This window comes from Benincasa hispida, chromosome 2, assembly GCF_009727055.1.
Source record: "Benincasa hispida cultivar B227 chromosome 2, ASM972705v1, whole genome shotgun sequence".
Lineage (NCBI taxonomy): Eukaryota > Viridiplantae > Streptophyta > Magnoliopsida > Cucurbitales > Cucurbitaceae > Benincasa > Benincasa hispida.
In genome coordinates this window covers 56254265-56281943 of record NC_052350.1, presented here as the reverse complement: position 1 = coordinate 56281943, position 27679 = coordinate 56254265, and the positions used below count along the sequence as shown (strand labels likewise).

General features: G+C 37.1%; 2 protein-coding genes and 4 non-coding genes across 6 annotated transcripts; all 6 read left to right on the top strand.

The window, feature by feature from the left end:
- Nucleotides 1-618: 618 nt before the first annotated feature.
- LOC120070688 lies at nt 619-3162 on the top strand. The gene is made up of 3 exons (XM_039022531.1): nt 619-732; nt 1966-2141; nt 2248-3162. Exons 1-3 carry the CDS (start codon nt 627-629, stop codon nt 2284-2286), a joined length of 321 nt encoding a protein of 106 aa, XP_038878459.1. The 5' UTR covers nt 619-626; the 3' UTR covers nt 2287-3162.
- LOC120072393 lies at nt 1179-1269 on the top strand. Its single transcript, XR_005480454.1, has one exon. It is a non-coding gene; the product is annotated as a small nucleolar RNA snoR69Y (small nucleolar RNA).
- LOC120072395 lies at nt 1530-1610 on the top strand. Its single transcript, XR_005480456.1, has one exon. It is a non-coding gene; the product is annotated as a small nucleolar RNA snoR53Y (small nucleolar RNA).
- Nucleotides 3163-16419: 13257 nt separating the features above from the next.
- On the top strand, nt 16420-18739 carry LOC120070687. The gene is made up of 4 exons (XM_039022530.1): nt 16420-16533; nt 17766-17941; nt 18028-18153; nt 18229-18739. Exons 1-4 carry the CDS (start codon nt 16428-16430, stop codon nt 18271-18273), a joined length of 453 nt encoding a protein of 150 aa, XP_038878458.1. The 5' UTR covers nt 16420-16427; the 3' UTR covers nt 18274-18739.
- LOC120072392 lies at nt 16980-17070 on the top strand. The gene has a single exon (XR_005480453.1). It is a non-coding gene; the product is annotated as a small nucleolar RNA snoR69Y (small nucleolar RNA).
- On the top strand, nt 17330-17410 carry LOC120072396. The gene has a single exon (XR_005480457.1). It is a non-coding gene; the product is annotated as a small nucleolar RNA snoR53Y (small nucleolar RNA).
- Nucleotides 18740-27679: the final 8940 nt, after the last annotated feature.

Here is a 27679-nt window from a genome sequence, read left to right as displayed (position 1 = left end):
TGAGGAGAGTGCTGCTACCAAGTTTAGAGGTGCAAATGAATTATATTTTAAGAAGTTGGTCAACGCAAAGGAAGAGTCAGAGGGCAAGTTTTGAATTTCCTTAGTATGAGACATGCTTGAGGACAAGCAAGATTCTAAATTTGGGAGTGTGATAGTTTGTAGAAATACATGCTATTGTAGCCTTTTACTTAGAATTATGAGGGCTGATGAGTAGAATATGTGTTGATAATACTAAGAATTCATGGGGAAAAGTGAGCTTGTGTCGACCAGCACTAAAAATCCTTGTTAACCCTATATCATGCGTTATTATGCTTCAAAATGTCTATTTTTGTAGTAATTGCAGGAATCGATTGCATGCATTGATCCTAGACCATCGCAAAGTTGATCGCATGCATTAATTTTCATGAAGACTAGTTCATCTCATGGAATGTTGCATGAAGATTTTATTAAACCATATAGACTAAACTCTATTTATAAATTAGAGATAATAAATGCTAATTTTTTTAAAATGATATGGACCAAATTTGTAATTTAGCATTTTTATAGGTACATCATCACAATTTTCTTAAATTTAAAAATTTGGGCCGTTGTCGAATCATTTTCGCCGGGCCGATCCAACCCACAGAATGGAAAAGGAGCCATCCAACACTATAAAGAGGTTTAACCCTGACTTTCACCCTCATCTTTCCTTCACACCGGCGGCGGCTGCTAAGCTTGGAGAGCGTTGCAATGGTACCTTCTAACTCTCTTCTCTCTCCAGCTTATCGATTTTGTTTTTTCTTTGGATTTAACTTCTTCCGGTGATTAGGGGATCGATCTCGTTGCAGGAGGAAAGAGTAAGAAGACCAAGAGACTGCACCCAAATCAGATGATATCTACCTAAACTTACTCGTCAAGTTACTTATTAACCGAGATTTCTCTTTCAAATTCAGTTTTGTTTGATCTATTGGTGCTTAAATATGCTCGAATGTTTAAGGGTTGAAAACCGATTTTGAAATGTCAATCGGTTGGTTTATTGGATTTCTGAAAACGGAGTTCCGCACCGTCCTCACATTTGATGAACCTTCAACTTTTTATTTTCTTCTCTCTGCGTTGCGCTTGTCAGATCTGTTTTAAATTGCTAAGCAGTTTGTAAATGCCTATTTTTTCTCCAATGAATTGGTCTTGATGGCTGGTCTTTTTGCTTTGATGATGTTTAATAATCCCAGCTCGATGAGATCTTTTGTAGGTCGGGGAATAGTCTTATTCATTAAATATCTGAGCTTAAAGTCCAGCTTTAGAGTCTTTTCTGGATTGTCTTCTACTGCTGATGTAAATTATTGAATTTACTTCGAATTGGTTACTGTGCACCCAATTGTTAGTTCACTCGTTAACTGCATTTGCTCTTCTCCTTCTAGTTTTTGAAGATATATAAAATGCTGTGTTACCTACATTATATCCCCTTTTTGGATAGGGAATACAGACATACACCGATAAGCATAAGCTATACTTGGCTTTTTTTTTTTTTCATGTGTTTGGACGGAAAAAATGTTCCCAGTGATTGTTAACCTGACCATGCTAATGCTGATCATTTTGTGATTAAACTTTTCTTTAATTTTTCTGAGGGAACTGGCTCCAAGATTTCAAGTTTTTGTGCTCATTGGCATGTCTTGCTTTAGAGCAAGGTGGTTATGCATCTTCCGACTTCTAAAACTTAGGTCCCATTTGGTGACCTTTTGGTTTTTTTGTTTTTGAAAATTAAGCTTATGCTTTTTCCATTTCTTACAATGATTTGGAATAGTCATATTCTGGAGGTGGAGGTACCAGTGTCTATAGGACTATTTCTTAAGAACAAAAAGCTAAAAACGAAATAGTTATCAAATGAGACCTTAAATTTTATGCTTTTTAGTTTTCACTCTATCCCGGAATCTTCTAATTTTTTTCTGTTTGTGTGCAATTTGGTTATGAACTTCGTGTATATGTCAGTTAAACTGGTCATGCTGGGAGTAGAAGCTTATTGCACGTGCATTTACTTGAATAAAGTCGTTCTGTTTGCCTGCTTACACACTTACAATGTTGTGATTCTCAAGTGCTTATTTATGAGCAAGGTTAACAAGCCTCCACTTTCGCTTTCTAGGCTTATCCAGTTCATGAAAGGAAAGGTTGGTTAAATTGTGTAGTATTCTAATTTTATTTTGGTTTTTTTTTTGTATGGTTGTGCATATATGATATATTTGAAACTTTGTACATTTGTGTGTGATATGATAGGAAAGTAGATTGCCATCGCTGTTGGGACTATTACGATGATATTCATGTCTATGAAGTCCCAGCATTGAAAGTAGCAGCTCTGAGGTTTACTGAGACAGCCAGGGCAAGGATCAAAAAGGCTGGCAGGAAATGTTCGACATTTAACCAGCTTGAAAACCGATTTTGAAATGTGAATCGGTTGGTTTATTGGATTTCTGAAAACGGAGTTCCGCACTGTCCTCACATTTGATGAACCTTCAACTTTTTATTTTCTTCTCTCTGCGTTAAGCTTGTCAGATCTGTTTTAGATTGCTAAGCAGTTTGTAAATGCCTGGAAGAAATCTATTTTTGTGTAAATTCAACTACAGGAAGGACAAAAACAGAACCATTAACCGGGGACATGGAGCTTCGATAATGCCTTCACCGATGGAAGGAGCACAATTGCGGAAATCAAATTCATTTATATTCCTTTCGAATTCACTTTCAGCACTTATCTCTCGTTTGCTTTTGTAGGAAGTACGATGTGTCTGACGCAAACTCTAAAGGTGTGTTTGCAGATGTTGACATTGATGAATATGGGCAAACCGGAATGGAAACCGAGTGAAGGTGAAAGTCGTCGTGCAACAATCGCTTAAACGGGGAACAAACGTAAAGCTTGGAACCGAGGCTGAAAAGACTTGGATCCCTACAACCTATGAAGAACTCCCCTGATTTTTGTTACGTGTGTGGTAAACTTGGCCATGTGATTTAGGAATGTGATGAAACAAATGAAGGAGGGGAGGAGAAAAGATTAGGGGTATGGTTGAGGGAAACACAAGGCAACAGCTAGGGGTGGTTGAGGTTGTTTTTTAGATTAACCTCAAAATTTTGGGTTGGATTATCTAAACACACAACTAATAATTAAAATCTCATCAGATTCAAATGTTAAATATCAAATATCTATGATATTTATCACAAAATTTAAACAAAGACAAATATCATAATAATTTTAAAAAATATATATTAAAAGTAAATTAATTCATCAATTCAAAATAGTGAAATTTTATTAAACAAAGAGAAATATATATATTCTTTTTATCATTATATATACAATTTGAGTTGAGTTGGGTTGGGTTAATTTGAATTTTTTTTAAGCCAATTCATCAATTTTAACTTCAAATCAAGCATGCTCATACAATATACAATATGAATAGGTTTCAAAAATACATTCGCAGACTCTTCAATTCACGAATTCAGTTACAATCTACTCAGCTACTAAGTGTAGACCATCAGAAGATCTTCTCTACTAAATTAAAATTATTGAAAAAAGTTGGAAAAATCCACTAAATGGTTTTGTTTTTCTTTTCCTTCCATTTTTACAATTAAATTCAATTTTAATTAAATTGAATTTGAAATTTTCCAAATTCTCAAAAATTAAATCTTTAAAATTAATTTAAAAATCAATTATTTGAGTTTTCAATAAAATTCAATTTTAATCTAATTTTTTAAAAATTAAATTAAATTGATTATCTAAATTTGAATTTTCACAAAATCTAAAATTTCAATTTTAAATTTAATTGATTTATATAATTAAACAATTTAATTAATTTTATTAATTTAATATCAAATATTAAATTAATTAAACATCAATTCCATTACCATGAATCTCTATTCATAAAATTAATATTTGAATCATATTTAAATATTATATCAATTACTAATTCCTTTAATTTAAATTTGAAAATGTTTCAAATTTACTCATCACAATATTTTAAGGTTTATTTTGTTTGTGAGCTAATAGGGGACCTAATGGACCAGATCATGGGTTCCAACGATCCAAAATTAACCGATTAAACTCTTTTAACCTAATTAAACACCATTCGTTAACTACCAGGTCACTTCACCAAAGTCCAATAGTTGCACTTGCTGGGTCACTAGTTGTTTTACCCCATTCCCTATTTGTTTCTTAAGTTAATAAACAATTGGTTTGAGATCCAATCATCTGTGTCCCTCTCAAACCAACGAGAGGGTAGGGCCTACCCTCTCCACCTTGCACCCTAAGTCCCCCCAGCTATCTATCTGGTCTTACCCCTGAAATGCCTCAACTTATGAGTGGAAGCAAGATCTTTCCAAGCTGAAAGAATTAAACACATTCACAAACATACAAGAACAATTATGCATCTTAAACAAAATTACAGAAGGAATGAGAGACATACCTTTGAAGAACATTTCTCTCTCGTGAACAATTGCACAACAATCTCTTGCTCTCGTGAGAAATTGAACAACAACCTCTCGTTGTCGCTACAATCGACTAACCAACACGAACAGTCTGATCCACGAACAACAACCCCTCGACACTACCACTCGACAACCTTGGTATTCTCGGAGTGAGAATCCAAAAGGTGTGGGCTTTGTGTGAATTTGGTAGAGGAAAGGAGGAACAAACGATCGAACTACACGATCAAGTAAGTGGGAGAAGGTTCTGTCTATCGCATAGACTGAGAGTACTTAATCATTTAGTAAATCTCGCTCTCGTGAGAATCGCCTAGCCAATCGCTTAATAAATCTCGCTCTACACGATCGTTTAGTAAATCTCGCTAGCACATGATCATTTAATAAATCTCTCGTTGTTGTTTAGTCTCTCGCTTTACACGATCGTTTAGTCTCTCACTAGAGGACTATTGTGTAGTCTCTCGTGAGTAAACGATTAGTAATGCACTAAATGAGGCGATCTCTTTGAAAAATGAAAATACTTTTCATTTTATTCTACAGTTATCAAAAACTGAACATAACCTCCCACTTCATGCACGGTTAAAGGAGAAACTATATAACCACCCACAATTATCATATAATTGTTTTATTATTATAAATAAATATAATAACCAACTTATCATATTATATTTATAACCTATAGTTTTAATATCACATCATATGTAATATTTAAACCACAGTTCTTTTCTCCTTTATCCAATATAAATTATATTTATACCAAATTCCTCCAATCAATGTATCTAATACATCAATCAATTATATCACATATAATTGAACCAATTTAATTATATCATATATAATCAAATTCTCTCTTGTTAATTTGAACACTTCAAACTAACCCAAAAACTGATTCTTGACTTGAATCTATTGAGCTATCAAGGGGACCTTACGAACCTATAGATTGAAGCTCCAAAAGTACGTGAATAACTGACTAAACTCTTTAATCACGAAATCCACCATCCGTTAACTGCCGGGCACTCCACTAAATACCGCCAGCTGCACTCTTCTCACTACAGACATATTTCTGTATCCATTGGATATAACCAATCAACAGTACAATTGAAGGAAATCGGACTCGAGGATTTCCATAAGCAGCGGAAGGATCATTCCAAATTACAATCTTATATGAACTTTACAATTACAATCACAAATGGAAACAAATGGTTATGCGAAATACAAAAATTACAGCATGTTATACAAAAGATTAAGGACAAGGATCAACACACTTTTGTAGATTCATCTTCGAGTTTCTTGATCATGAACACTCAATCACAGCAACACAGCAACACATGAACACTCGTCCAACATGACCGCTACACTACACGAAAACCGCACGCTTGAACTAAACGATCGCCAAGGTTACAAACACCCCGAACACCACGAACGACCTCCACAGAACCTCGACAGTGTCGAGTTGACACCACTAAGAAGGTTACCTTAGTATTCTCGGTGTGAGAATCCAGAGTGTGGACTCTATGTGGGCTTGGTTTGAGGCAGAGAACAGGAGGAAACCACAATCGTGTAAACGACTGAGCAAGTGGGAGATGGAAGAACCTATGGTATAGGTCGATGCCCAATCGTTTAGGAAAAGCTATGTGATTGTCTACCAAAAGCTATGTGATTGTTTAGCTCATTGCTCAGCTGAGTGTCTATTGCCAAAGAACACTCCACGATCGTTTAGCTAACTCCAAGCTGTCGCTTACTAAATCTTATTTACTTGACAACTTTCTGTAAGTATTTTATGATATTAAAAATCTCAAAAAAAAAAAAAATCTTCTTTTTAAAATTAGGAAAACATTTTTCTTTTTATCTCACGGTTACCATGAAACCACTAATAACCTCCCACTCAATTAGTTATTAGAGAAAAAGAGATAATTATTCAATAATTAATATTATTATAAATAAAAATGATAACCAACTTATCGTACTATATTTATAACCTATAGTTTTAATATTTCATCTCATGAAACATATAAACCATAGCTCTTTTTCTATTCCATGGTACTTAATGTAAATCTCATTTACATTAATCCTCCACTTGATGTATCTCATATACTATACTGATCATATCATATATAATCGAATTACCTCTTGTCAATTTGAACATTTCAAATCAACACCAAGAACTGATCCTCAACTTGAATCCATTGAGCTAATAAGGGGACCTTATGGGTCTGTAGCTCGAAGCTCCAACGGTATGTGAATAACTAACTAAACTCTTTAGTCACGAGATCCACTATCTGTTAACTGCCAGACACTCTACTAAAGATCGACAGCTGAACTCTCCTTACCACAGATATATTACATGTTCATCTTAACTAATCAACAATGTGACAATCCTTCACAAGTCGCTCGTAAGTACAGCTCGGCCAATAACTGTTATGCCCCTGTAGTTACATCTAACTCCTTAAGTACCACTAAATCCTCTAATGAACATAAGTCATAGTCCTACTATGATTGAATCCTCTCTTCCAAAGAGAAGCCGTGACCACTATGTTCAAGCCCCAGAATCACCCCTTCAGAGAGCAATCTCTCTACTTACCCCTACTTTGAGGAAAGAGTGAATTCAATCTTGTGTAAGTGAGTTCCCAGCTCCCAGATCAGAAAAGTCCCCAAAAAGGTAGGCATGTTAAGTTGGCAATCTGGCCACTCTCATCTATACTAATCAAAGGACCACCCTCAAAGGCAGAAATTCCCAAAACACTTAGGATTGGGGTCATGTCACCTATGGTCGTTTAGGTGAGATGTAAGTCTTCGGTATTAATGGTGTTATATACAGAGTCTAGTCATCTCGTGGTCTGATCTTATACAAACTCTTTGTATAAGACACTCTTGCTCTCATATCTCCACATGAATGGTCAGGATCTATCATTTATAATAGTTTACAACACTTACAAACCTTTACAAAGTGGGTCGTATCCGTAATGTCACCAGGATCAGGTATCCCACCTTAATCCTTATATTACAGATCTATCTAGGTTATCACTTAAGGCACGATCCACTTGTATATCTTATATACATGCTTAAGTTTACATAAGATAACCATGGAGCTTTGTTTATTGGATATGAGTAAATGCCATAATGAAATAACAATTATTTTATTCATAAAATAATGTGTATAATTACAAACAACGAGACTCCGGGAGAATTAGGACACCAATCCCAACAATAATAACCCTTCATAGATCGCTCATAAGTACAGTTGGACCAATTTACCGTTTTACCCCAATAGTTACATCTAACTCCTTAAGTACCACTGATTCCTCTAATGAACAATACATCATAGTCCTACTATGAGTGAACACCTCTCGGGACATGAGAAAGTGTGTGGCGCCACATCGTTCAAGCCTCAGAATCAGCCCTTAAGGGAGCAATATATCTATTTACCCTTGATTCGGGGAAGGAGTGAATTCCATCTTATGTAGCTGAGTTTCTAGCTCTTCAATCAGACGAATCCCCAAAGTGGTAGGTTTGAGTCGGAAATATGGCCACTCGCACCCATGCAAATCAAAGGACCGCCCTCATAGGCAGAAGTTTCCAACTCACTCAGGATTAAGGTCATGTTACTTATGGCCATCCTAGTGAAATGAAAGTATCTGTCATGGTGACGTTATATAACAGGACTAAACATTTTGTGGTCCGGTCTTATACAAACTCCTTTGTATAGGACCCCCCTCACTCGCATATCTTTACATGAATGATCAAGATCAGGCCATCTGTAGCACTTTACAACACTTGTAACATTTACAAAGCGGGTAGTATCTGTAGTGTTACTAGGACAAGGTTTCCCTCTTATATCCATATACTACAGACCATTTAGGTTATCACTTAAGGCATGATCTACTTATATGTCTCCACATACATGCTTAAGTTACAACGATAACTAGGAATCTTAGTTTATTGGTTTGTGGTTAATGCAACTAAAATATCTCATATTTCATAGACAACGGTGAAGAAAATATCTCATATTATTACAACACAAGCATTTGTTCATACAGGTGTTTACAAACTATAGGACCCTACGATATTTAGGGCATCAACCCCAACAAAAGAGTCGGCACTGTTGAGCCAACCTCACCTATGCAATAATCCCGAATAAATAGGAGTTCTAGTTAGCTCAGAATTAAGGTTAAGTTACCTAGGTCATCGTTTTGAAACAGTTAGTCTTAAAAGTAAACAACATTATAAAGTAAGAGTGACTGATTTCTTGGTCTGATCTTATGCAAACTCTTTACATAGGATGCCCCCACTTCTCATGTCTCCACATGAACAAATCAGAATCAATTCATTTGTAGCACTTTACAATATTTGTAACATCTACGAAGTGGGCTGCATTCGATAGTGTTACCAGAATAAGGTACCTTTATAAATGCAATTTACATATTCAACAACAGCTTTGTTGAATAAACGTCAATAATATTTTTATTACAAATAGAATATGTTTTTACAAACATCGAGTTTTAAGACATACAACCGAACACATACTTCACGTGGAGAATCATTTTGTGGGGTTGTGAGTTATTTTTTAAAGGTTATAGATGGAACATTAGTAGAGGAATGAAAATATACATTGATAAGGACCCCTGGTTGATGCTGAAGGATCCAAAAAACCCTTGTGCGTGAATAAGGACCTTGGAGTGACTAAAGTTTGTGATTTATTACATGAGGATGGGTCATGGAATGCTTGATAACTCCCTATTAAATTGATTAAAAAATTAAACTTAATTTCTAATCTTAATAGAAAAGTGATCTTAGGTCCATGTGAATCATATTTTAAAATTATTTTAAAAAATGATTTGAACCTAAGGTTTGCATGCAATTATGGATTATTGATTTTAATTTCTAATCTCATTTAATTATAACTTTTATAAAAAAAAAATGAAATAACTTAAAATCATACAATTGCATTCATTGACATACTTAGTAAATTATAACAATTACAAATTATCTAAGATAATGACATGCTTCATGCAATTCCATTTCATTACTAACTATATATAACACTTATATAATAAGGTAATGAAATAATCAATAACATTCATCCTTACATACATAAAACTATATATTATAACATTTATAATATAATGATGCATTGCAATGTTATATCATGCATGAGCATGTTATAAAACGAAATCATATGATTATATATATTATAACATTTATAATATAAATGATGCATGAAATTAAATGCATAATCTATGGTGGGATTTTATATTATATGACATATATATAATAAAAAAATCATACAGCACATGCATAATTAATAAAATAATTATTGAACTGGGATTGGACACTTAAACAATTAATTAAATTCATATAACACTTATATTAATTGAATCAATAAAAAATAACTATCTATTACAAAATTAACAGTCAACCAATTCAAAACAAGCGAACTGGGCCTTGAACCGCACGGACCGAACCGCCTAGTGCCCAAACTGGCCACAAATCGCCCGAACCAACCGAAGCGAACACGACCTAGCCGAGGAACCGGGCACAAACCGAATTGTTTTTTTTTCATCTGACAGCATCGCAATGTTGTGACCTAGCATTGCAACGCTACAGATAGAATGTTTTGTTTGCCCAACCGCAACATTGCAACGCTACTGTAGAAAATGCACTATACAGTTGCATTCTTCTTCGAAACTCCTTCGATTTTGGCCTCGTCTTCTCCAGATTTTGACTGGAATAGACACGAATACTTAATAATAAATACAGACTCGATCGCAATTGATATGCCCAAAACACCGGCCCTTACAAACCAATTTTGTAAATTGAAAGCAATAGATATAAACAGTCCAATCCCGAAAACATCCAATAATCGTAAAACATTCACATTCATAAACATTCATCACATGAACATATACAGAATGCATCCCACCATGAAACTGTAAAAATCATTATGAAAATTTGGAAAAATTTGGGCAAAAAACCTGACTCTGATACCAATTGAAGGAATCGATGAAGTTTTGTATTTTATGTCCTAAAACTCATAGTTTGTAATATCATATTCTTGTTCAATAAAGCAGTTATTGAAAATCTTTAGTAAATTTAAATTCTATATTCATGAATCCAATAAACTAAGATTCCGAAGCTATTAAGTTTAAGTTTGAACTTTATGTAGTGACATAAATGTAGATCAAGTTCAAATATATATAGCCAAAATGATCTATAGTATATGAATAAGGTTGGATACCTTATTCTAGGGACACTATGGATGCGGCCCATTTTGTAGTTAGTACAAACGATGTGATCCTAAACCGTTCATGTGGAGACATGAAAATGGGGGCATCCTATATAAAGAGTTTACATAAGATTGAACCATGAAATAGTCACTTTTATGTTCTAAATGTCGTTTAATGTATAAAACTAACTATTTCGTTAATTGATGACCTAGGTAACTTAATCTTAATCTTGAGCTAAATATGAACTCCTGTTCACTCGAAATTATCCTTAGATCTGTATAGTTGAGGGCAGCTCATTATCGCTGACCCAATAAGCCTCCCATTTCAAGGGTAAGATCAGGTGGATAACTGGGAACATAGGGTGCAAGATGGAATTCACTCCTACTCGTTATAGGGATAGTAGATAGGTTGTTCCCTTTAGTACTAAATCCAGGTCTTTAATAAGGGGCCCCGCCCTTTCATTGGCCCAAGAGGGGTTCGGTTTATAGGTTGGACCTTAAACCAATTGTTCATTAGAAGATCAGTAGAACTTAAGGAATAAGATGTAGTCTCGGGGGTAAAACGATTTTTATGACCCAACCGAGATTACGAACAACTTGTGAAGGATTGGCTTACCGGTTCACAAGTGAATCGAGTCTTGAACCGTCGGGCAAAGCTCCATCGTTTAGTAAACATCTGCAAGTAAACGATCGTGTAGCGTACACTAGACGATTGCCTTATTTCTTGAAGAACAGCAACCCTTGCTCCGAACTTCTTCACGAATGACTCAAAACTCAAACTAACTTTGAAATTACAGACTCGATTGTAATTAATTATGCCCAAAAACATAGGGGCCTTTACAATTAACTGGAAATGTAAAAGAATTTAACAAACAAGGTTTCATCCCAGAAAACTCCATTAATCCACAGATCCACAAACGATTTAACAATTAAAACAGAGAGTAGACATGTTGTACCCACTGAAAATGTATATGCAATTCTTTGTATCAATGAAATTAGAACTCTTATACAAGAGTACCTTTGAGCAGAAGTGGATGTTTCCAATTCATTGTAACAGAAATTCCACATATACATTCCAACATATAGATATGCATTAACAACATTAAATTACTGGCATGCTTAAAGGATCAATAAATAAGAGACCTAGAGAACATACCAATTGATGACTTTTCTTTACTTAAAATCTTGCTCTCTTCCCGAACTTCTCGCTCTTGCTAAACCAGCAAGTAATTGTCCAACAACACCCCGATCGTCTACACGAACACAAGGAAACGTGGATGACACCACCACTCGGAGCCGTCAATATTCTCTGAGTGAGAATCTAAAGGGTGGGCTTTGTTCGGATTTGGTAGAGGGGAGGAGAAAAAGAGATCGTATACAACGATCAAGCAAGTGGGAGAAAGACTTGTCTATCGTATAGACAAAATGTTTGATCGTTTAGGTAAAATATACAATCGTGTAAGAAAAGCTAAGCGATCGTCTGTACAATCGTTTAGTAAGTAGCGCGTGTGGGTGTAAGTGATTGTTCAACACTATCGTATAGGCTCTGATTTACTAAGAAATGACACACTCTAAAATCGCAACACATCGTGAGCTATTTAAGCATCTTAAAACGATTCTTTATCTTACTCATCCGTTACGAAAAAAAAAGAGAAGCCGACCAATTATCCCATAACTGTCCAATTAATAAATAATAAATATAATCACATTATGTTCATAACCTATGGTTTAATATCATACATTAACCATAATATTTTTCCTCTACTAGATATAAATCATATTTATATCTAATTTCCTCCAAATTAAAGTATCTCATACATAAAGTCAATTATATCATATATAATTAATTAATTCAATAATATCATATATAATCGAACTCCCTCTTGTCAATTTGAACATTTCAAATTGACCCAAAAACTAATTTTCAACTTGTATTCAAGCTACCAAGCGGACCTTATGAACCTATGGCTCAAAGCTCCAACAGTATGTGAATAACTAACTAAACTCTTTAGCCACAATATCCACCATCCGTTAACTGTTAGGCATTCCATTAAATACCGACAGCTGAACTCTTCTTACTATATATATATTTCTATGTCCATCGGATATAACCAATCATCAATACGATGATCCTTCACAGATGCTTGTAAGTACAATTGGGCCAATTTATCGTTTTGCCCCTGTAGTTACATCTTGATCCTTAAGTACCACTGATCCCTCTAATGAATAATACAACATAGTTCTACTATGTGTGAACACCTCTTGAGCCATGAGAAGGTGTGTGGCGCCGCATTGTTCAAGCCCCAAGATCAACCCTTAAGGGAGCAATCTATCTACTTTCCCCTGCTTCAAGGAGGGAGTGAACTCCATCTTGTGTAGCTGAGTTCTCAGCTCCCAAATCAAACGAATTCCTAAAGTGGTAGGTTTGAGTCGGCGCTTTGGCCACTATTTCCTAAAGTAAATCAAAGAACTATCCTCAATGGCAGGAGTTCCCAACTCACTCAGGATTAAGGTCATGTTACCTATGGTCATCCTAGTGAAGTGAAGTCTCTGTCATGAATAGGGTTATATGATGAGACGTTAACACTTCGTGGTCAGGTCTTATACAAACTCTTTGTATAGGATGCCCCTGCTCGCATGTCCCTTACACGAATGATCAAGATCAGACCATCTGTGACAAGTCACAACACTTGTAACTATTTCACAAAGTGGGCCGCATCTGTAGCGTTACCAGGATAAGGTTTTCCTCCTATATCCATATACTACAGACCATTTTGGTTATCACTTAAGACATGATATACTTGTATGTCACGACATACATGCTTAAGTTACATAAAGATAACAATGTATTTTAAGTTTATTGGTTTGTGGTAAAACAAATAAAACATCCAATATGCAAAGTCAATAAGTGAAGTAAATATCATATATTATACATCACAAATGTTCGTACAAAATGTGTTTATAAACTATAGGACACAAAACTTTAGGACATCAACCCCAACAATGTCAACCTAATTGAGATACATTGATGTACCTATTGAACCACACCCTAAAAATAAAGAAAAAAAATGAAAAAGGGGCAAAAGGTTTTAGACGCGTGGAATTCTTTAGCTTTTACACCTGTGAATTTCTACTCCAAATGGTTTAATATGAACATAATGTGAACTGAAATTACCGTGATAACATAAAAACATCGGAAGCATTTAACAGTTTTTATGGACAATTTTGAAGAAATCTATGTTGCACCAATGATAGGAATATATTTAAATCAAGTTGATGTCTTAACAAATATTCTACCATATAATCTAAAAAATATGTCAATTTATGAACTATTGGCTTGGAAGTTCTATGTTTGTTGACAAAGACAATGCAATGTAGAGATTACTTAGAAAATTGTTGTTGAGGGCAAAGAAATCAAAAGGGAAAGTTGGTACCTTTCTCAACTCTACATTGATGAAGTTAGGCCATAACAAGTAAGATACAAGAATCAGACACAGAAGATGAAGATAATTCATTTAAAATTCAATATTACAACCAGTCTGAGATGATGATCAATGGAGCATATCTCAAAGCCTCAAATTTAGATACCTCTATTAAATTGCAATACACGAGATACATTTTTCTCTGATGCTATACTTAAATTCAATAATCAATTTATGGATTATAGATTAATTAGAATACATAAAAAAATATACAAAAGAATATGCGAATCAATGCAACTTCTTATATAATAAATTATTTAGATGCAAGAGATTATGAAATATCCTTAAACAACTAGGAGCTGAGATTTAATTATTCCCTAAAGAATTGTCTTTAGGAACCTAATAAGGACTCAAATAATTTTTTAAGTAAAAATATTTGGTGACAAACTGGGAGTTGGCCACCCTACAAGCAACTAACCAAATTTTAAAGTTCAAAATCTAGAGGCCACCTTGGGTCAAACTAAAGACATATGTCAAAGCCTATCGCAAAAGATAGGCAGGTTAACTCTGCTTAAGTGCGGGAGGATGAAAACCAGGGAATCGACTTGATACAATGACGATCTAATCAACACTCCCGATTTGGTGTGTCACAAGAAAAGGAAAATGATCCTTGATTGATGAAAAGTCAAGTTCGTGTGTCCATGCTCCTCGAAAAAAGGACGAGCACGACACAAAACTTTAAAAAGCTTTATTAATGCCAAGTTCATGTGTCCATGCTCTGGTTAAGTAGTTAAGGCGTAATCCAAACCTGATCAAGACTTTAAAAAGAAGTTTGGTTAGATATTCCTAGCATAATTGGAGATCCAAGAATGATCTCGGAGGTGCTAAATGCAATGTAGCTGTACCAGCAGAAACGACCAATACACTATATAATAAGGAATATGGTTATACTGGCATAAAAGGCCAGTACGCTAATAATAAGGAAAATAGGACAATCAAAGGAACAATGATGTCTAGATCAATACTCCTAAGTTTGTATTAACGCACACGACAAGTAGGTAGTAAGTCCACAGAACCAAACTTAGGAGTGAGGGCTAATGTTAATGTGTGGATTTGGCCTAATAGAATAAAGCCAAAAATCAAGATAATATAATATAATATAATATGAGATTTTATCCTAGCATGCTAGGGATTAGAAAATTCAATTCCTAACCCGAGTAGGATTAAGATTAAACCTTAGATCAAATCACTATACATAGACCATCATGGCTTTGTATGAGGTAACTTAAATCTCTGACTTTTTTTTTCATTATCTACTTAAGCACCAAAGCCTTTTTTTTTTGTTTGTAGGTTCTCTCTTCCCCAAATTACAAATTTACCATTAATGTCACATGAAAGTTAGGTGCGTTTTTCCTTAGCCAAAATTTGGTATCAACAATACCTATGAATAACAGTGTCACAAATCAAAGCAGCATTGTATCTACAATACTGCAAAACATAAGTATAACGTCATGATGCTCAAGTTGATGAAGAATGTTGCTTGACATTGTGGAGCATCAAGGCTTCTTTGTGGTAGGCTTGCAATGCTACCTTGCCTGGTTACAACATTATCGTCCTAATATAAAAGTTTTCTCTTCCATTTTTAGATCATTCTCTCGGGCCTCTAGCCCTCTTTCCTAATTCTGTCTTTTATTTTCCCTATTTTCTCCCTTGTTAGAGTTTTCCCTTGTAATCAAGTTGAACAATACTGTATTTTAGCTTTCTCATTTCAACGGGAAGGTAAAAATCACTATTTTCTATTTTCTATTTTCAAATAATGAGTTTAGCTCACTTCTAATAATTATGGAAAGAACATCGATCAAAATACGAATACGGTTATAATCCATTTGCTTTCCAACTTAATTTTCTTAAAACAAATATCCAAATAATGGATTGATAAATGACAATAAATATGTTTGTTAGTATAATTTTATTTATTTATTTTTGAAACAAATATACATTTGTTGATTTGATCGTGAATATAAATGCATATCAAAAGTATAAAAAACAGTGAATAGTAGAAAACAATGACGAGTTGGATAATAAAAAATATATATTATTAAACCATGTATCAAATTTTGGTTGAATTAGTTTGATTGTAAGTACAATCATTCATGAAGATTTTATTAAACCATATAGACTAAACTCTATTTATAAATTAGAGATAATAAATGCTAATTTTTTTAAAACGATATGGACCAAATTTGTAATTTAGCATTTTTATAGGTACATCATCACAATTTTCTTAAATTTAAAAATTTGGGCCGTTGTCGAATCATTTTCGCCGGGCCGATCCAACCCACAGAATGGAAAAGGAGCCATCCAACACTATAAAGAGGTTTAACCCTGACTTTCACCCTCATCTTTCCTTCACACCGGCGGCGGCTGCTAAGCTTGGAGAGCGTTGCAATGGTACCTTCTAACTCTCTTCTCTCTCCAGCTTATCGATTTTGTTTTTTCTTTGGATTTAACTTCTTCCGGTGATTAGGGGATCGATCTCGTTGCAGGAGGAAAGAGTAAGAAGACCAAGAGACTGCACCCAAATCAGATGATATCTACCTAAACTTACTCGTCAAGTTACTTATTAACCGAGATTTCTCTTTCAAATTCAGTTTTGTTTGATCTATTGGTGCTTAAATATGCTCGAATGTTTAAGGGTTGAAAACCGATTTTGAAATGTCAATCGGTTGGTTTATTGGATTTCTGAAAACGGAGTTCCGCACCGTCCTCACATTTGATGAACCTTCAACTTTTTATTTTCTTCTCTCTGCGTTGCGCTTGTCAGATCTGTTTTAAATTGCTAAGCAGTTTGTAAATGCCTATTTTTTCTCCAATGAATTGGTCTTGATGGCTGGTCTTTTTGCTTTGATGATGTTTAATAATCCCAGCTCGATGAGATCTTTTGTAGGTCGGGGAATAGTCTTATTCATTAAATATCTGAGCTTAAAGTCCAGCTTTAGAGTCTTTTCTGGATTGTCTTCTACTGCTGATGTAAATTATTGAATTTACTTCGAATTGGTTACTGTGCACCCAATTGTTAGTTCACTCGTTAACTGCATTTGCTCTTCTCCTTCTAGTTTTTGAAGATATATAAAATGCTGTGTTACCTACATTATATCCCCTTTTTGGATAGGGAATACAGACATACACCGATAAGCATAAGCTATACTTGGCTTTTTTTTTTTCCATGTGTTTGGACGGAAAAAATGTTCCCAGTGAATTGTTAACCTGACCATGCTAATGCTGACATTTTGTGATTAAACTTTTCTTTAATTTTTCTGAGGGAACTGGCTCCAAAGATTTCGAGTTTTTGTGGCTCATTGGCATGTCTGCTTTAGAGCGAGTGGTTATGCATCTTCCGACTTCTAAAACTTAGGTCCCATTTGGTGACCTTTTGGTTTTTTTGTTTTTGAAAATTAAGCTTATGCTTTTTCCATTTCTTACAATGATTTGGAATAGTCATATTCTGGAGGTGGAGGTACCAGTGTCTATAGGACTATTTCTTAAGAACAAAAAGCTAAAAACGAAATAGTTATCAAATGAGACCTTAAATTTTATGCTTTTTAGTTTTCACTCTATCCTGGAATCTTCTAATTTTTTTCTGTTTGTGTGCAATTTGGTTATGAACTTCGTGTATATGTCAGTTAAACTGGTCATGCTGGGAGTAGAAGCTTATTGCACGTGCATTTACTTGAATAAAGTCGTTCTGTTTGCCTGCTTACACACTTACAATGTTGTGATTCTCAAGCGCTTATTTATGAGCAAGGTTAACAAGCCTCCACTTTCGCTTTCTAGGCTTATCCATTTCATGAAAGGAAAGGTTGGTTAAATTGTGTAGTATTCTAATAGGAAAGTAGATTGCTGTCGTTGTTGGGACTATTACCGATGATATTCATGTCTTTGAAGTCCCAGCATTGGAAGTTGCAGCTCTGGTGTATACTGAGACAGCCAGGGCAAGGATCGAAAAGGCTGGCAGGAAATGTTCGACATTTGACCAAGCTTGCTTTGAGGGCTCATCTGGGTCAGAACACGGTATGAATGTTTTCATTTTTTTTTAGAATTTGCTGGATTGTCTTTTCCATGTACAATGATTTACTGGTGTTTTAGGGGTCTGAATCATCCATTGGCTCCATCTGCACTTTGAGGTCCTAAGAACTCTCGGGAGGCAGTGAAGCATTTCGGTCCTGCACCGGGTGTACCACACAGCCACTCCAAGCCATATGTGAGGTCCAATGGAAGGAAGTTTGAGAGATCTAGAGGAAAGAGAAACAGCCAGGGGATCTAGGGTTTGATTTGATGTTTACTTTTTCAAGCTAATTCAATGCCAGTGTGTTAATTCGAAATTCACTATCCAAATTTTGCTAGATGTTGGTTGCGTGTCTGTTGGTTCATCTCTTAGGGTTTTGCCGTAATATTGTTGATTATGAATCGATCGAATAAGTGGGACTTCGTAGAGTTTCTTTGGCCAGATTGTGTGATGGCCATTTTCTGTTCTGTTCATTTAAGATATATCGAACCAACTGTGTGTAATTAAAGATGGAGGCTGAGATATTGTCATTTGAACTTGCAATAGTGTTTTTTCTTATAATCTAATGTGTAGGGGTCATGTTCACTGCCATGCTGCTTCACCAATCTATTTTGAGCTTGATTATGAAAAAAAGGGAACGATTAGGCTAGGGTTGAACCTATCCCATACCCTCCCTTTCTTTTACTCATACATAAATAAGTTCTAAAAATTTATTTTTAAATGCCACGTGTCACAGTCTCATTGGGTTCTAGGTGGGTTCTCTATTTCTTATTTTCCTCTTTTATGGAATTTTTACTTCGGTTTTATTATTATTATTGTTCTATTCTTTTATAAAATTCTCACGTCAACTTCTAACCTTAGAGATCCAAATCAAATGTTTTTCTAAGGATGAATGTGGATTCGAAAGGCTAAAGTAACTTAATTCATAGGACGACACCAATCTTAGAATAAATATCAAAGACATGTTGCCTATTTGCTCATGCATCCCACCCCTTTGGATTGGATTATGTATTATTTTTACAATGGTGAATTGAGTTGAGCACTCATTTCATCTTTATTTTAAGGACTTCTAGCGGTTGATAGTAGAGATTTATTGTCGTCTACAATCTTTTACCAATCAAATGAAATTTATAATATCAAATCCTACCCTTAGTAAGTTTGTGTTGATCGGTAGGGAAGTGTTATCATATATATTTTTGTTAAGTCAATTTAATCAGAGTGGTAAATGGGGGAGGGGGATTGGATTTATCTAGTTTTGAAAGCAAGAGGGATTCATGTGTAATTCCAATAATTGACTTTGGTTAATGTGTGATTATCCGATTGGGTAGCCTAACCAATTAATCAATTTATCTTTGAACCTAGTTAAAGCATGCATTCTAGGTTAGCCATACTTCGGTGATTGAGCAAGACATTTGAGGGCGAACCTGATGAAGTTACAAATCAATTAGCAAGGCGATACATATCTATGAGGGAATAGTCAACACCAAACATGTATCTAGAAATTGAAATAGATTTAAAGAAGGCATAAAATCAACATGCATTATGTCCAGTCCACATAATATATCAAGAAATATACACGAGTTCTTGCTCCCTAACTATAATAAAATTACAAACCTCAATATCTCATGGACAAATGGAGAAGAGAAGCATCCAATCTTCAATTACAACCCAAAAGAAATTAAAATCTTAAGCATCCAGTTCGTCAGTTCGTCATCTCCATTCGAAGCTGCGCCGGTTAATGACTACTAGGTCGTTCGTCCGTTCAGACTGGTTCTTTCTGGTCGATCGCTGTTGATTTGCCTGAGGTGTTCAAGTCGAGGTGGATGGTTCGAGGTGCTGGTTGGGTTTGTTTGGGGTGTTCGTTGCTAATCTGATCCGAGGTGTTTGTTTGTGCCTTTGATATGAAGATTTTAGGTATTGGGTGGTGATGGTATGTAAGAGGTCGCCTTTAAGATTGAAGGAGAAGAATGGAGGTCGAGTTGCTCGGCAACCCTTTCATTTGCTTAGACTGGAGATTGATTTGGGTCTGGATGCTCGATCTTCGGAGGTGAAGGATTTAGGATTGTTTGACGGTCGTTCTGAAGAGGGTGAAAGGTCTGGTACGAGGAGTGTTGACAAAGTAGGGCTGGGGAGGTCGAGTGTTTCGGAGGTGGTCGAAAGGAAGCCTTTGTCGTATAACCTAGAATTGGTAGTAAGTCGAGTTATGGGGGTTGATCTAGGTGGGTTGGGTTTTGGGTTAGTTGATGGGCAGGGGAGTTTGGGCTCATGTGGAGTTGGGGAACAGGGTCTGAAATATGTGTCTGGGAGCCTTGAAGATGTTGGCACCCAAAAAAGGTGTTGGGTGGGCCTTGGAAATGGGGTGAATGGAGTTGAAGGGAGTGTCTGTAGGAGCAGTAAAGGTCAAAAGAGTGGGGTTTTGGTGGCGTGGGCTGTTGTGGTGCTGGGAGGCTCGGAGGCAGAAGTCAAGCATGAAGGGGTTTATTGGGCTGGGCTATAATACGTTCGGTGGACACATGGACTTCGTGATTGGAGAGAGACGGTCCCAAAACCGGTTTTAGCTAGGGGTTTGTCCTAATCTGTCATAAATGGGGGGTGTTTCTTGGTCACGGCGTGAAGGGGTAATTCGTGGACGACCCTTTTTTGGGTCGAAGTTGAGGGGAAATTTAGAAGTTCATTCCCTAGTGGTTGAAATATAAAGTTATTGTTGAACCCTGTGAGGAGATTATTGATGAGGGTGTTTGTCTGTGGGAGAAATCTTTTGGTCATTTGATGCCAAACTCCTCATTCTGTTATTTGTCGAATTATTGGAGAAACGCGTAGAGATGCCAACTATTACCTTGTTGGAGAACGGTTTGATTATCTTTAAATTTCAGAAGGTAGAGTCAAGGGATTGGGTGTTGGAGAATGGTTCGTGGCAGTTGGTGGCAAACCTATCTTTATTACGACAGTGGTTCCCAGGTATTCCTGAAACCTTGGTTTTTATTCTTCCACACTGATTAAACTGGAGCGTGTTCCCCTGGAGTTGTGGACGGATAGGGGTTTAACAGTGTTACCTAGTGTCATGTATAACCTTCTTTTGATGTTGCAACAAGAAGCGATGGCGGTTATCGTATGCGAGGGTCTGTGTTCATGTGGATGGTGATTCGTTAATGCCCATTTTAGTCACATTAGAATGTGGGTCAAGAGTTTATGATTCCAGTAGTATGAGTGGAAACCTCGTAGGTGTGCTTGCTATGGAATCCTTGGGCATACGGGCTGTGTTGAGAAGCAGGGTATGGAAAAGGGTCAAGAGTTTGTGTATTGTGGGGTAATGAGGTGTAGGGAGGAGAATAGGGGTATTGAAAGTGAGAAAGGGGCAGGATGTGGGTAGTCTAAAAGCCCAATGGATGGGAGTAAGGGTGTGGGGAGTGTTGGCGAGTTTACTATGGTCAGTCATCGTAGGCGGGATAGAAGAGGTGTAATGCATAGGGGTGGCAGTGGGTCACCGGATTCGGTGCCCTTGAGGAATAGAGCAGTTTATGGGTCCCCTGGAATTATAGGGTTTGTAAATCATGTTGATGATCGCAATAAGTTTGATATTTTGTGTGATGAGGAGAGAGGCTCATTGGCTTTGGCTCTAGTGTAGGCAGATCCTAATCCATTGTCTGTTATGGATGAGATGTTCGAGAGTTCGGGCAAAGGCCTAATAGGAGGTGGTAGGTGTGATCTGTTGCAAGGTCCATGATTTGGTGTTCCTAGAATGTTAGGGGTTGAATGACCCTGTTAAGTGTAGGGTGGTGGCAGACTTTCTAGCTTCATCCTTTGTTACTTTCTGCTGTTTGCTTGAGACGAGGGTTCGTTGCGAAAATTTTGGTATGGTGATGGGTAGGTTTAATGATGCGTGGAGTTATGTGTGTAGCTATAGTGTGCAGGGAGTTGGGAGGATCTGGGTGATGTGGCGGAAGAGTGTCTTTGATTTTTCTATTGATGTCAGTTGGGATCAATTCATTTCTGGAACCTTAGTGGATATTGTGTCTAGTGCTAGGATACATATTGGTGTTGCGTACGCCTCTAATCACGTGAGTGAGAAGAGGAACTTGTGGTCTCAGCTGATTGATGTGTGTGTCTCATGGCAGCTTCCTGGAGTTGTTTTGGAGGATTTTAATGTTATTCGTAGTAGTTCGGAGGATTTTGGTGGTTGCCCTAGCTTGAGGGAGATGGAGAAGTTTGATGGGGCGTTACTAGAGGCAGATCTAGTTGAATTAGGTGTGACAGGTAACTAGTTTACTTGGACTAGTAAAATTTAGGGGAATGGTATCTTGCACTGGTTGGATTGATGTTTGTCTAATAAGGCGTGGAAGGTAGCTTTTCTGTATTAGGAGGTTAGGGTTGGTCAGTGGGGGATTTCTGAACATACCCTCTTCTGGTTTCTACAGGGGAGACGAGGAGTAAGCCGCCTCCCACTTTTTCGTTATTTTTCTCATTGGGTGGAGGCTGAGGGTTTTATTGATACTATCAGGTCAGTGTGGAGAAGGTTTGAGGATGTGTCTCCTATGGTTAGCTTTGTGCAAAATTTGAAGGCAATGAAGAGAGTTTTACGTGCTTTGTTTGGGAGGCATATTTCTGTGTTAGCTGATGAGGTGACGGCCGCTAGGCAATGCATGGAGGTGCTCATAGGTGGGTCATTCAAACCACAAAAACTAGAACCGTTTTAAAAACCAACACGAATCGAAACTCAGTGAAAACCGAAAAATGGGTTCGATCGGTTTGGAAGAAATTATCTGAAAAACCAAATTTTGGTTCAGTTCGATTTCATTTTCGAAAAACGAATTTAAAGCGAAACCGAAACCATTTTTAACTAAATAATATATACTATAGTTTATTTAATTTTAAAAAAGAGTAACCCGATTTAAAAATCGAACCGTTTTTAATAAAGGAGGAAGAGAGAGATATAAGATTTTTTAAAAATGCAAAAACTGATTTGAATCGAACCGGAACCGCATATATGCGATTCGATTTGAAAACAATAAAATCGGCTTCGTTCGGTTTCATATTTTAAAAATTTTGAATTCGGTCAGTTTTAAGCGCGACCAACCGAACCGAACTAAACGTTTCCACATTAGTTGCTCAAGCGAAGGTAAGGATACTGTTCAAGTCAGTGTGTGTGGTAGGCGGCTCGGCCACTTGAGGTTTCTTGCAGCTGCGAGAAGTGGAGGAAAGGTGCTCCGTAGGCAAAGCAGGGTGAAGTAGCCTGGAGTTTCATAGATATGAACACAACTTTCTTTCATCGCTGTGTTCGTTCTTAGCGTACCTGCAGTGGTTATTTACAGTCGTGGATGCTGGGGAGACTCGCCAGACGGTGCATGACAGGCTGGCAGGGGTGGCAGTAGAATTCTTCCGGGGTTGTTTAGGGTCTCAGCCAGTGGGGTATAGGGATCTTACTGCCCGAATAGGGGATATTGTGCAATTCAGCTGGTCCGAGGAGGGGGTGGAGGCGTTTGGTCACTTAGTGAGTCGGGATGAGATTAAAAAGGCTTTATTCTCGATGAAGTATGAGAAGGCTCTTGCGCCTGATGGGTTTTCGGTTGATTTTTACAGAGCTGCTTGGAATGTGGTTGGGGATGATTTTTGTGATGCTGTGCTGAATTTTTTTAGTCCTGTTACCTGCCTGGTGGAGTTAATTCTACTGTTATTACTCTTATCCCAAAGAGGCGAGGAGCTGAACGTATGGAGGAGTTTCGTCCTATTTCTTGTTGCAATGTTGTGTATAAGTGTATCTCGAGGATCTTAGCTGAGAGATTACAGTTGTGGTTGCCTGCTTTTATCAGTGGTAACCAGTCTGCGTTTGTTCTAGGTAGGTCGATTTTCGAAAACATATTACTGTGTCAGGAGCTTGTGGGGGGCTGTAACAAGGGCAGAGGGAAGCCGCGTTGTGTATTGAAGGTAGACCTTTAGAAGGCATATGATTTGGTCAATTAGGATTTTCTATTTGATGTGTTGCTGGCTATAGGTATGCCCCTTCAGTTTGTTAGTTGGGTGAGGGCTTGTGTTACTTCGCCTATGTTCTCTGTGATGATTAATGGTTCCCTTGAGGGGGTTTTTCCTAGTAGAAAAGGGTTGAGGCAGGGGGATCTGTTGTCTCCTTTTTTGTTTGTGATGGTGATGGAGGTCTTGTCTAGGTTGTTGAATAATCCTCCTATGTGGTTTAGGTTCCATGATCGGTATGAGAGTGTGGGCCTGACTCATTTGGTTTTTGCAGACAATTTGATGATTTTTTGTGCAGCTGAGAGAGATTCTTTGGAGTATGTGAGGCAGGTCCTAGCATATTTTGCAGGGCTGTCTGGGTTAGTTGCTAATGTTGGAAAGAGTTCCATGTTTGTCATGAGTGTGGAGTCTAGGGAGGTGGAGGAACTAGCTGCATTATGGGTTTCTCTCTTGGTTCGCTGCCTGTTAGGTACTTGAGTTTACCTTTGTTGGCGGTTGGTTGAGGGCTGGGGATTGTGCACCTTTGATTCAAAGGATTACAACTCGTATTAGAAGCTGGGCAGCACGGTCCCTCTCTTTTGTTGGGAGGTTGCAGTTTGTTAGGTCTGTTTTACAATCCTTTCAGGTGTTTTGGTGTAGCATCTTCGTGTTGCCTACGTGTGTAGCTCATGAGATTGATCGTCTGTTACGTAGTTATTTATGGAAGGGTAGTGTGATTAGTTGGGATGGTGCACGAGTGGCATGGGATGAGGTGTGCTTGTCGTTGGGCGAGGGGGGAGGGGGGGTTGGGTGTAAAACATGTGGACTCTTGGAACCAAGCTGCTATTATGAAGCTGCTCTGACTTCTCTTAATTAAATCAGGTTCATTATGAGTGGCGTGGGTGGAGGCTTATGTTTTTCGTGGACGGTCTTTGTGGGTTGCTCAGAGTGAGGTTGGGAAACCTTGATGCTTGAGGGCTATCTTGCGAAGTAAAGATAGATTCAAGCATTTGGTTCATTTGATAGTTGGCGATGGTCGGTCTTGTTTTGTTTGGTGGGATCCTTGGTTGCTGGGGGGTGCGATTTTGGATTCATATGGGTCTATGGTGGTTTATGATGCAAGGAGTAGTTTGGAGGCTCGGTTGTCAGAGTTTATGGATGGTGAGGGAGGTTGGAGGTGGCCTACGGTGTCTTGGGAGCTTCTTGAGATCTGGGGTTTTATTCAGGCAGTGGGGCCTAGGGCGAGGAGGGAAAATTATTGGGTTTGGGTGCCGGATGCGAGTGGTCGGTTTTCTATCGCTAGTGTGTGAGGGAGTTTGCGTCCTCGTCGTCCTAGGGTGTCTTGGGCTACTATTTTATGGGCGAGGGTGGTATTCCGCGTCACTCCTTCTGTGTGTGGTTAGTTGTGAGGGACAGGTTGGGTACACGGGATTGGTTGAGAAGTTGGGGTATGGTGTCAAGAGGGAGGGTGCCTTCTATGTGAGGGAGGTGTGGAGTCGCGAGATCATTTATTTTTTTAGTGTGGGTTTGGGAGAGAGGTGTGGTCTGGTCTGTTGCATCAGTTGGTCTCGTCACATCGGGTGGCGGGTTGAGATATGGAGTTGAGTTGGTTATGCCGAGTGGGGTCAGGTAAGGAGGTGCGTAGTAAGTTATTTTGTGTATTCTGGTGTACTTCCATATACTACATCTGGCAGGAGCGTAACCAACGACTGCATGGAAGTCAACTGTGGTAGGTATCTGCTCTAGTTCACCTTATGGTCTCTACGGTTCGTGCTCGTACTTCTTCCTGGCGGATTGATCTTCTTGTTCTTATATAGTATGTTTATGGTTGTTTTTTCTTTTTGAACTTTCCGTTATTCTTTGTTTTGCTGTTGTCCTTTATTTGTGGGGTTTTGGTTTCTTTTCTCTGGCTTTCCCCCTAGTGATTTGCAAGTTTGCGTTTTTGTGTTAGTTTTGTTTTGGTCTCTTATCTTGTAGGCTTTGTTTTGGGTTTTGTTACCCTGTCTTTGCTTGTGCTTTGATGTTTTGATGCCTTGATCCCAGGCTATGGGATCCCCCTTGTTGTTGTATAATAATATCACTTATTCTAAAAAAAATGATAGAAGAAGAGATTTGAGTCTCTCCTCGGCCTCCATGACTTTCCACCATAAAAAATCCCTAGAATTTCAAAGAGATTATTTATAGAAGCTTGCAGAGCGCCACGACGCCAAGACCCTTTATTGGAGTGCAGGCCTGGCACGCAACAACACTCGCACGTTGTGCTTGCGCACGTGTGGGCACTTTTCCCTTTCATCATTCTCTAGAGAGTCACGACGCTCTTGCCTGATGTGTCCTCTACCTTCAAACATAGCGCACAACACCGCTTCACCAACCTTAGGGGTAAAATGCTCATTTCACTGCTCTTGAAGCTCCAAATGCATGATTTCGTTTTTAATAGCTCCAAATCAATCCTGAATAGCCCACAAACCTCCAAAATGCATGATTTGCTCAAATTCCTATAAAATATACATTTAAATACATTATACATAATAAACAAGTTAGATTAAAGACATATAAATAGCTTTCAAGAACTATTAGACGCCTAAGCAAGACTAATTCTTACTTGGATAAATCAAGCAAACAACTCCTTGTGATTCTAGCCAAAATGATCGTGCTCAATTGACATAGTGCTTGTATTATCAACCTCGAAATCAAAAATTCGATTGTTTCACTTCACATATGGTAAAGAAAAAATAAAAGAAAAGAAAAGAAAATAAAAGAAAAATTGTGATTCTAGAGGTTTTTGTCCTATTTGTAGGTACAAAAAGCAATATATATTTTCAGATGCTTTTTCTAGATTGTTCTCATGAAAATTCGAGCTAGATCCAACCTTAAGAGTGATCATTACAGACAGGAGTTAATAACTCAATTAGTGATAGAAGTCTACCAACTTCAATCATGTTATCTATTAGTGATGATTCCGAATAGATCACATGTTATGTGATATACATAATGTTTTATAATTGAAGTATATTAATAATAGACTTTTATTAGTGATATACTTCAATCACAATACAAACATTAAGGAATCATTTGGGACACTAGCTAGAAGTTAGTGGACTGAGTTATTATACTCCACTTCATGTTTGGGACACCAAGTATAATAGTGGTGTACAACTATTTATAGTCTACAATTAAGTATAATAAATATTATTCCAAAACCCTATTTGCTAAAATATTTATTGTTTGCTACCATATTTACTATTTTTTTTTAATTTTAGTGCTTATTATTTCCTACTTAAACAAAAATAGTTAACACTTCAAACATAAACTATAATAACTCAGACTAAAATAGTTTACACTCTAAACACTACTTATAACTCACTAACTATCATAATCCACTAAATATAATAACCAACTCAGTACCCCAAACACCCCTTAGAAGTTTGTAAATAATAGACTACATACTTTGTAATGAAAGTCTATCAATAATATCTATACAACTAGAAGTACACTTATTTATCTAAATACTTTTTCGACTTTCCGTACGCTCCTGTTATTATAGTTATTATGCAATCACAATGACCTATTAATCTAGAAAACAAACTG